Source organism: Denticeps clupeoides, chromosome 13, assembly GCF_900700375.1.
Source record: "Denticeps clupeoides chromosome 13, fDenClu1.1, whole genome shotgun sequence".
Classification (NCBI taxonomy): Eukaryota; Metazoa; Chordata; class Actinopteri; order Clupeiformes; family Denticipitidae; genus Denticeps; species Denticeps clupeoides.
The window spans coordinates 6555342-6566583 of record NC_041719.1 but is presented as its reverse complement, the minus strand read 5'-3'; the positions used below and the strand labels follow the sequence as shown (position 1 = coordinate 6566583).

General features: G+C 44.3%; 1 protein-coding gene across 1 annotated transcript in view; it reads left to right on the top strand.

Annotated features, from left to right (window-relative positions):
• The window catches only part of dvl3b (dishevelled segment polarity protein 3b), a 19348-nt gene extending 8467 nt beyond the window's left edge, over positions 1-10881 (top strand). The window contains exons 3-15 of the mRNA XM_029000371.1: positions 2722-2846; positions 4018-4136; positions 5198-5333; positions 5456-5549; positions 5661-5730; positions 5870-6009; positions 6079-6155; positions 6267-6334; positions 6904-7053; positions 7239-7370; positions 8103-8270; positions 8475-8690; positions 9110-10881. Of these exons, the coding sequence (XP_028856204.1) occupies positions 2722-2846; positions 4018-4136; positions 5198-5333; positions 5456-5549; positions 5661-5730; positions 5870-6009; positions 6079-6155; positions 6267-6334; positions 6904-7053; positions 7239-7370; positions 8103-8270; positions 8475-8690; positions 9110-9486 (1872 nt within the window). The 3' untranslated portion in view covers positions 9487-10881. The remainder of the gene's footprint in view (positions 1-2721; positions 2847-4017; positions 4137-5197; positions 5334-5455; positions 5550-5660; positions 5731-5869; positions 6010-6078; positions 6156-6266; positions 6335-6903; positions 7054-7238; positions 7371-8102; positions 8271-8474; positions 8691-9109) is intronic.
• Positions 10882-11242: the final 361 nt, after the last annotated feature.

Genomic DNA, 11242 nt, shown 5'->3' with positions numbered 1-11242 from the left:
AAGAACACCATACCCACTGTGAAGCATGGAGGTAGAAACATAATGCTTTTCTGTTCCTACATTTTTTTTACATCTTACGTTCTGCGTTTACATTTTTGGGTGGGAGCATTGAAGTGAGAGCATTGAAGATGAAACGTGGCTGGATCTTCCATCATGGCAATGATCCCAAACACACTGCCCGGGCAACAAAGGAGTGGCTACTTAAAAAGCATTACAAGGTTCTGGAGTGGCCTAGCTCAATAGAAGTGCTTAAATCTGCATGGAAGAATGGGCCAAAATACCAGCAAGTGTGTGTGTAAACCTGGTGAAGACCTACCAGACCTCTCTCAATGCCAATGATTACAAAGTATTGAGGTGAACTTTTGACCATATACTTATTTTCTGCACCCTTATACTATGTGATTTTCTGGATTTTTATTTTACCCTCTCTGTCACAGTTGTGTCACAAGTGTTTGTATAATGAACAGACGTCTCTCATCTTTTAAAGTGGATCAACTTGCACAATCGGTGGCTGCCAAATACTTTTTTGATCCTCCTGTATGTGTGTGTGTGTGTGTAACAGAGAAAGAGCCATATTTTCCTGTATGAAATACTGTGTGTGCGTGTGTGTGTGTGTGTGTGTGTGTGAGCCTGTACTTACACAATTGGGTTTGAGTTCAGCCTTTTACCTTTAGTTAATTTGCACATTAGGGGGCAGGTGTCTTGGGGCCTGTTGCCTTGATGTGTGTGTTTATCATTCAGAGGCTGCGTCTTGTCGGTGGGTGCACACTTCTGGTGTGTGTGATATTGTGCTTAATGTCAGTGTCTTAGATAATTCATTAGCCACGTTCTATTCGTGGGCTGAGTAGAACGTTCATGCTGAGGGAGGGGAGGGGACGGTGGAGTGGTGGAGGGGCAGCGCTTTGAAGATGAATCCATACTCGCCTCGCTCCGTTGTCTCCTTTTTTTAACAAACGCATACCCCAATTCTACACTTTCATCTTAAATAGGTCATGCAATACAACAATCCAAATTGACACCCAATCAATAATGTCAATTACTAAAGGATATAGTGCCTGCATAGTGCTTATATTTCCTACATATTCAGCAATAATAGTAATAGTATAAAAGGTACAGGTTTATACTTAAATGTATGAAGCATGTAGAACCATAAACATCAAAAATACACATACAGGCTGCAGTGACGTCGCCAGGCTCGTTGTTGCCAGATTGGGTGCTTTTGTTTTAGGAAAATTTGTGTTTTGAGAATATGCATTGAGGAGCCCTTTTAAGTGTAGTTCAATAATAATAGATGCATTATGGAATTTGGCGCACAATGCTGGGCTGTAACAGTCATGTATCTGGCAACAATGTGGCAAGACACCATTTTATTGAGTCATTCCCATGTCAAACTCTCATGTACCGTGCTATATGGACAGGTGTTCAGTGAGGGCCAATGAAGCGAATTAAAGCAAAAGTGACCAATTTCTGTCACCTACCAGTCACACGTGACCTCATTTGTTTTTTTAGGCCATATTACGTTGATCTGTTTCTGTGCAAATTTTAGACCCTGTGACTAGTATATAGTCATAATTATAAAACAACTTTACACACATGCAGTACAGAACCCTATTTTCTTCCTACACGTACACACATACAGGCACTGAGATGTTCCCTCCAGCGCTGGATCCTTTTTCAGCACTGTGAGCAGAAACAGAAGGTGTGCCCTTTATCTCCGCTTACTCCCTGCTGCTCTCCAACACTCACTTCCAAATTCTCCACTGGGAGAAATAAATCCTGCCGCCAGAGACACGTGCACGCCCTTCGCCTGCTCTGTTCCACGTATGTGTTTCTCCCATTTCAGGACAGTGCGACCTTCAGTGGGTGGAACCTCAGTTGCAGAAGCTATGTGCCATCAGAACACACTTTTCAGAAGGTGCACCGGTGTGCTGTACCAAGTGAAACCCCACCCCCATACCAGTCTTAAGGATTCAGTGCATCTCAGACCAAAGCGTCCCCTTGTCCCCATTGTGTGCTCTAACAAGTGTGTGGACACAGAACAGCGGTCCTCACTCATTCCGCGGATTGGATTAACTAACTGGAATCACAGGGCGATTCTGAGGGAAAGAAAAGACTCCAGAAATATCCTGGGCGTAATGAGAAGATTGAATCAGAGGGCTCGGGGTGGCGTGCGGATGCAGGCGACACATTCCCTTGGGTGGAGGGGACGGACGTGGTGTCTGAAGCAGATGTGAGCATAGAGAGGACCACTGTTTGTCTGTCTGCCACGTCAATGAGTTTATTCATGATGGGCGGAAATAACGCTCATCATTCCAGACTTCGTTACACCGTGATTCATCTGTTGCATCCAAACGGCCGCTTTCTTGCAAGCCACTAAATACTAAACTCAATGGTTCCTGGCCATTTTATATCATTCATCCATTTTTGAAGACGAGACATTTAAAAAAAAAAAAGAAAGAGGTGTTCCAAATAAATGCATAGAAACGTTTTGTGGTCCCTCACTTGTGCAAAAATGCAATTTGTGCATTTTGTACTGGTATTCACTCAGTGGAAAGTATCATTTTACAACAGAAGCGCAGCTGGTTATGAATTCATCCAGAAATCAACCACAATATGAGTTGGGTTGTTTTATTTTCATTAGATGACTCCAATAAACCCCTATCGACCCTCGAGAGGCTCTGTCTGATGTTAAACCCCCCTTTTCACTCTCTGTGTCCCCAGCTGGTGTCAGCAGACGGCTCCTCCCACTCAGACGGGGGTTCGGTGTGTGCGGACAGCCAACCAGAGCTGCCGCCCCCCCTGGAAAGGACAGGGGGCATCGGAGACTCCCGACCACCCTCTTTCCAGTCAGTAACCCCACAGCCGAGTGTGTGCGTGTAATGAGACCCAGAGAGAATGCATGTTCAGATTAGGCCTCGTCACACGTGCGGTTGTATTCGCACTCTTCTGGTACCCGAGGGGCGGCGCATAAATCACTCCGTATCTGCCTGTCTGAGAAGAGCCCAGCTGGACGCTGGATAAGCGAATTAGACATGACTGTTAACGCAGAGGTGAGCTGGACACATCAGAGTTCAGCGAACAGGCATGCAATGTCCAGGAAGCACAGTGGCTTTGATCGCGTTCAGAAATAGGCTGGACGTGGTCCTGATCGAGAAAGTGCCAGAAGGTCAATAGCTTTTACGGCTTCTGGCCCTTTTCTGTAGGCGGGAGCGTGGATTTCCCTGTCAGGCGGCCTATAAATCAAATCAGCCTTCCAAATTATGCCAGCAGACATTCTAATCAATGCAGGTCAGTCATTTCCTGCCCATCTATTGATTCCTGTAAGTGTTTGTTATCGGTAGTTTATTGAGGTGCTTTTGGAAGAGAAACAGAAAAGAAATAAAAACGATATACTGTAATATAAAGGTTATAGTATGATATATATATATGTGTGTGTGTGTGTGTGTGTGTGTGTGTGTGTGTGTGTGTGTGTGTGTGTGTGTGTGTGTGTATATATATATACATATATAGAATCTGTTATAGTATGGAAAGACTAGTTTTCTTAAAAATTTTGATTGAAATGGTCTGATGTTTGTCCACATCTTTATCTAACTGTGAACATGTTTGTGTCCCGCTGGTGCTTCCTGTCTGTGTCTGTGTGTTTCCTGTTCAGCCCCCATGTGAACTCAGGTTAATTATTAAATCAGTGGAAACATCACTGGGAACAGCAGATAAAAAGAAAAGCCATTTCAGACTTTGGGCTCCCTCTGCTGGAGCCCGACCACTTCCTACATTCCGCTTCGATTACAAGTGCAAGTGAACAAATCCGCTCCTCCCCTCTTCATTGCAGTCAGACGGACTTTGTTCACTTCTAATAATTTCCCGAAAGTTTACTTGATGTTAGGGCCCCTCTAAAAATGTAAAACTTATTTAAGACGTGAATAAAGGATACAGGATTCATATTCTCTTTCATCTGACGTGCTGTGTCTCATTTCTGTCCTTCATCCTTTCTTCCCTGTGCTTTTCCCCGCGGTGCAGTGCGAATGCAGCAGGCAGTCAGGACAACCTTGACAATGAGACAGAAACTGATTCTGCAGTGGCTCCACGGAGAGACCGGGAGAGAGAGAGACCCCGGCGGAAAGACACCCACGATCACGGTACGATCATGATCGCTGCCTCTCTGGGCCTCATCTTGATGGCAGTAAATAATATGCAGCACATGAATTTACGGAAATAAGCTGATAACAGCAAGAAAGGCCTGCTTGCTCAAACAAATACAAAATCAGAAATGCTGTTAAAGCTGCTTAAAGTTACACTTACTGAAGTGCCCAGCCTTTTTGTTATTGGTAGGTCTTTGCTTAAAGCCTAAAGTTTCTCTGAAATTGGAGACAACTCTCTGACATTCCAAAAATGAGTCATAAGCTCACAGAAACCTTGACCAACCAGCTGTTGAAAAGAAAAAGTTCACTTTTTGTGTGAGGTAAAAAGAGCACAGCGCTTAGTGTGGGGATTCTTCACTAGGATTACATAAATATATAGGAAGAAACAACCCTAAACACCAATAATAAAATTATTTTGAAGAAGCTCTCCCCCAGAACACAACCTTTAATTATTTTTTAATAGGTTAAAAAAAAGCCCCCAATTATTTTCAGCTTGCACGCATGCAACTTCCTGATTTTGTATTCTTTGTATATCAGTAAAACAGATGTGAAAACATCATTTAAAGAAGGTTTTCCTTTATTGTTTTATATATATTATATATACTATATAAAACAAACAAATATATATCAAACAGACATACAGTACAGGCCAAAAGTTTGGACACACCTTGTCATTCAATTTCTTTATTTTCATGACCATTTACATTGGTAGATTCTCACTGAAGGAGTTCCCAGAGGTGTTTAGCACTTGTTGGCCCCTTTGCCTGCACTGTGTGGTCCAGCTCACCCCAAATTATTTTTGAGTTCAGGTCCGGTGACTGTGGAGGCCAGGTCTCCTCTTTTTGTTAAGTACATAACTCCACATGTGTTCATTGGTAGTTTTGATGCCTTCAGTGAGAATCTGCCAACGTAAATGGTCATGAAAATAAAGAAAACACATTGAATGAGAAGGTGTGTCCAAACTTTTGGCCTGCACTGTGTGTGTGTGTGTGTGTGTGGCCATAGCGTTCATAAATTGCTCCTACAAGGATCAATTCAAAAACCACACCATTCTGCAGGTGGGAGGTTGAACGGCCACCCGAGGCCAGAGCGGAGGCCTGAGCTGGCGGGATACGAGAGCTCCTCCACACTGATGAGCAGTGAGCTAGATACCACCAGCTTTTTCGATTCAGAGGAGGAGGATTCTGCAAGCAGGCAAGACTCTTTATTAATGCTAGAAAATCAGTCAGGCATCCCAGCTATATCCTTACTATTATAATTCTTGAAAGGGATACTACAATAGAACATCAAATGTAACTCGTTTAACTTCTTCTCAGGTTCAGCAGCTCAACAGAGCAGAGCACGTCCTCGAGACTGATGAGACGGCATCGCCGCCGCCGGCGGAAACCTAAGGCGCAACGAATGGAGAGGGTGGGAAAAATAAACCCGCTCTACTCGACATTTAGTGTTGAACGGTCTATATGTGTGTGTCCTCATGTTTCTCTGGCTCTCTCTTTCTCTCTTCGTTTCTGTTCTGTTCAGTCGTCTTCGTTCAGCAGCATCACAGACTCCACCATGTCTCTGAACATCATCACTGTCACTTTAAACATGGGTGAGTACGCTACAGCTGTGCTTATATCTGTGGAATGTCTGCCATCTACTCTCTCCCGCCCTTTGATCGTTTTAAGCGTCTCTCGACTCCTCGTCACATTCCCTTCTCACCCCCTGCTCTCTCTCCGTCTCTGTTGTAGAGAAGTACAACTTCCTGGGCATCAGCATTGTGGGCCAGAGTAACGAGAGGGGAGACGGGGGCATCTACATCGGCTCCATTATGAAGGGAGGCGCAGTAGCTGCAGATGGGCGGATTGAACCGGGCGACATGCTGCTCCAGGTATGTGCTGATATGATTGTGAGGTTTTTACTTACTTGACGTTTGTCTCACTATTAAATCATTTCTCAGGTGAATGACATCAACTTTGAGAACATGACCAACGACGATGCAGTAAGAGTCCTGAGGGAGATTGTACACAAACCTGGGTAAGAATCAAACACACACACACACACACACAGACACACTTCCCTGCAACAGTAATCACGTGTACAGGTGAGCTGGAGAGTGATGCATGTGTCCGATGTCCTTCTCGACAGTCCCATCACGCTGACTGTAGCAAAGTGCTGGGATCCAAGCCCTAGAGGCTGCTTCACCTTACCCAGAAGTAAGTGTTAAAAAATAACCTTTACAGCATTTGTCAGACTCTCTTATCCACGGCGATCCATGGGGAGAATCACTCCTGGAGACACTCAATGTTAAGTGCCTTGAGTGTCTCACGTACACAATGATACGAAGTTTCAGCCTGTGACTTTGTGGTCGTCTGGTTCATAGGCAGGTGCGTTACCCACTAGGCTACTAACACCCTACAAATGACAGGCACCAACAGCCTTGACAAAGTCCAACTAGTGTTGCTGAAACCCGAGATTTAACCAGGGACCTTTAGACCTTCAGTCTAACACTCGCCACACAATAAAACACACAGAACAGCACTCACACCGGCCACAGTATTTAGAAAAGGTCTTTTTCTGAAAGGTATTATGTCATTTTATACATAGGACCACTCTGTTACCCGTTGATCCTTCAACTAATTCAAGTTGGGTTTGAAATGATGGTTTTCATGCTAGTTGATTACATCAGACCGAACCAACCCTTGTTGGAATGAACAGACAGCAACACGCATTTTTCGGTCTATATCACATGGTTGATTGGGCTCACACCCAATGTGTTGCCTAGGTGAGCCGATCCGTCCCATCGACCCTGCCGCCTGGGTGTCGCACACGGCAGCCTTGACGGGGGCGTACCCAGTGTACGGTATGAGCCCTTCCATGAGCACCATCACCTCCACAAGCTCCTCCATCACCAGCTCCATTCCAGAGACTGAGCGTAAGTGTGGTGTCCCCCCCCCCCCCATGCCCTCCCACCGCATGTCAGCTGAGGTGTGTCATTTCCTGCTTTACCACTGCTTTACCACGGCCTTCGCTGTCCCCCCCCCCGTGTTCCTGAACTTGCAAGCACATTGTCCATATTTTGTATTTTTGGCACTTTCACTCACCCTTGATATCTTTCAGGGTTCGATGATTTCCATTTGTCCATTCATAGCGACATGGCAATTGTAGCCAAGGCGATGGCTTCTCCCGAGTCAGGGCTAGAGGTGCGAGACAGGATGTGGCTGAAGATCACCATCCCAAATGCTTTCATTGGTAAGTAGACTTTTGAGTCCGGTAACTATTCCGAACTCAACAATGCCACCAGGGGTGGGACAAAAAATTGTTAACACGGTAATATATAGTTTAACATGCTTCTATCCATTATTGTTGGAAGTTTAAAGGTCCCCTATTTTGAGATTATTTAACATTAATACGACTTCCCCTAGCCCGTCTATGGTCCTGCAGTGGCTAGAAATGGTGATATGTATGAAGAGTGCTTTGGCCATTCTGCTTGAACGTTCAGAGAGCAGAAGCTCATACATCATGTCGTCATAAGGGGAAAGGTTACTTCCCCATTCTCATGATTTGTCCAGTAGAGAATTTCCCACCCTTCCCCTAAAAAAGGATCTCCACCAACTGTCATGGCTTGAAAATGTGCAAAGCATTGCATTGGCTCTGTGATTGAATGTAAAAATGAGCACAAAGGATTTTTTTTTCTTTACTTCCTGTCTGCACCAAACATTGTGGTGGGTGAAACGTGTTGATGTCATTTCCGCGAATGCCCGCTCACTTCTATAGGCCGCAAAAAAAAATCATAATAGAGGACCTTTAAAGTGAATAATCTCTCACATAATAATGATTGTATTATAGAAAGCTGCGCTGAGTATAGAATTATAGTGTTACTCAAGGAAACAACAGTAAAAGCATGTTGTTTGGATTTCTGGGCTAGTTTGTTGACCACTATGTCCAGAGCATGGCCACTGTGAATCATCATTTCCCCTCCAGGTTCAGACGTGGTTGACTGGCTCTATCATCACGTGGAGGGCTTCACTGACCGACGAGAGGCGCGCAAATACGCCAGCAACCTCCTGAAAGCAGGATACATCCGGCACACTGTCAACAAGATCACCTTTTCAGAGCAGTGCTACTATATCTTTGGAGATCTGTGTGGAAGTGAGTCTACATTCATATACCATCTGTAGGGCTTGAATAATTGAGCGTGTAGCACCCAGATGTATTTTCTATTTCTGCATGAGATTTCTGCCTTCCTTTTTTTCCTGTGATTCGTGAGGGATTGGTTTGTTCCAAGAATTTCTACAATAGTTTTTACCCCCCCAAAAAAATCCCTCCCCCTGTTTTTGCCTCTCTTTTACACAGACATGGCCAACCTGTCACTGCACGACCATGATGGTTCTAGTGGTGCCTCTGACCAGGACACTCTGGCTCCCCTGCCCCATCCAGGAGCTGCTCCCTGGCCCCTAGCATTCCCCTACCAGTACCCCATACCGCACCCATATAATCCCCATCCAGTGCACGAACCGCCCTATAACTACACCGTAGAAGGGGGTAGTGCTGGGAGTCAGCACAGTGAAGGTGAGGGTCCAAAGACTAACCTGAAGTGCATGAAAGGCCTTTTGTGGAAAGCAATTTACTCCACTTATCCATGGGCACAAGATTTGTGTTACAATTATGTTACAACATATAATAATTTATTGTGTTAATATAGTAGTATGATGAATACTACTATAGTGATCTTGAAGGACTCTGGATAAGTGTAAAGGAGTCAGGATAAATGTAATGCAATAAATATGCTAATAATGTGTAGTTTATGCATTTCATTGATCAGCCTGTGTTATACAATATTATATTATACTAGGTTCATTAAGTTACATTTGACATTTGCCTGTTAAGCTTATTACTTAAGACAATTACAATATGCTGTTCAATTTCATGATGTCCACTGCCCAACAAATGCGACAATCGTTCAGATATTCTTCTCTTTTTCTACTCAGGGAGTCGCAGCAGTGGCTCCAACCGCAGTGGTGGCAAGAAGGAGGCGGGTGCCACTGCTGGGGCAGGAGAGTCTAAATCAGGTGGGAGTGGCAGCGAGTCAGAAATGCGGAGGGAGAAGGCGCCCAGTGAGCGATCGGTGCCCCCTAGTGAACATAGTGTGCATAGCACCCACACCCAGCGCAGCACCCACTCCCACAGTCTCGTATATGGACCACCAGGCCTTCCTCCACACCCCCAGGTCCCCGTCGCCATGGCGGCACCTGGGTCCCCGCCGGGCCGGGACCTGGCATCGGTGCCCCCTGAACTCACGGCCTCGCGCCAGTCCTTCCGCATGGCTATGGGAAACCCCAGCGAGTTCTTTGTAGATGTCATGTGATGAACACATGGCATTTACAACTTTTCAGACTGGGAGACGAAGAGGAAGAAAGGAGGAGGAGAGAGAGGGTGGAGTTTAGAGGGGACGTGATCAGTAATCTGTGGTGTTTCCCTCCTTCTGCCCCTCGCGGTTGTTGGTTTGTACTTTCTTCAGTGAAGAAGATGCAGCACTCATTCCTTGCTACCCTCAGTAACTCTGTGCTAATATGTTGCTTTGGAAGGGATGGGATGGCATGAGTGAAATGAGGCTGAATCAGAAGCTAAATGTTCTCTTCCCCTAAAAATCCTCCATAAGCACTCATTCTTTGTTTTTAACATGAAATTATAGGAGCTTTGGTTGAGGCACAGAGGGGGGAAAAAAACGGTGTGAAGAAAGAATGGCTAGATGCCCCCCCCCCCCCATAATTTCTTATTTGTTTTGCACATAACACTACATTTCAAAAGCCTTTTTTCCTTCTAAAGAAACACTAACATGAAGAAAATCTGATAAATGTTTTTTTCATTTCATGTCTGTCTTTTGTTTTGGTCTTTTTTTTTTTTTTTTTTTTGATATTCAAATAATATAAAGAAATTGGGACAGACAGAGAAAGAGATGGAGGAGGAAGGACTACAAATCCAAAAGATTGCCCAAGGATGCTTGCAGCTGAAATACATTGCCCAAATATCAACAATATGGCTGGACATCACAAACTAGGGCTGTGCAATACTGTGAGTCAAATCAGATTTCAATGTGTATGGCAATATAGAGAACAGGCATTATAGAATGTATTGATTTGGTCCCTTTTCCAATAATAACATGCTTTTTTGTGATATAACTGCACTCACAACCAGTGTTCTGAATGAACTGGTGCCCTGTGCATGCATCTGTTTTGCTTTAATTCCCTGTAGCTTCATAATGGTAGCAAAATGCTCAGACCATCATAATCTGGGCAACAACAATAAAACACTCAAAACCACCAAAATCAAGGATTTCAACATGATGAAATTGTAGAATATGGTGCTAAATAATGACACCTGCCCAGCCAGCAGGGAAATGCGATTCCTTATCACATTACTCTGGGATGCATCGTTGCGGGATAACCGCTGCACAAAATGCAGAGCACAGCTGACCAGCACGGGCATGTAATGTACTTCAGCTTGCAATCAAACTAATCCGGCTGTAAGGGGATGTATGTTTAAGAGGGACCCGAGCACATTAACCCGCAGACACCTCTGCTTAAGCACTAAACAGCAGTTCTTACCAGCTGCTATTTTCTCTCTCCATCTCTTTCTCCTTCATTCTGTGAACATATCAGTACTTATTTCACATGTTTCATTAACATCCTTTTTCTGTATTCTACACAGCCTAACATCTTGTACTTCCATAAAGCCCTCCTATAAAAAAAAAATACATTTATCATGTTTTGAATTGATTAGAACTGATAATGTATGGTGAAGACTGGTCATTTTAATACTCACTGTACACTGTTTTATGAGACAAAAACAAATTGTTTTTATTTATAAACATAGTTTTATTGTCTAAACCTAATGCATGTGTGTACTTCATTCGCGAACTGGCAGCGTTTTAAAGGAAGATTTGCAGAGTAAAAAGAAGACCGAAAAGATTCTGAATGAACCCTGAAGAACCAAACAGGATGATGCACGGAACATTTTCCCCCCATGAGGCGCTGCAGATATTCAGTAGGGAACGTCAGTAGGGGGTCACTTGGCCAACAGGAAACATGGTGAATGAGTGGGACGTAGCAGTGGCGGCCTGG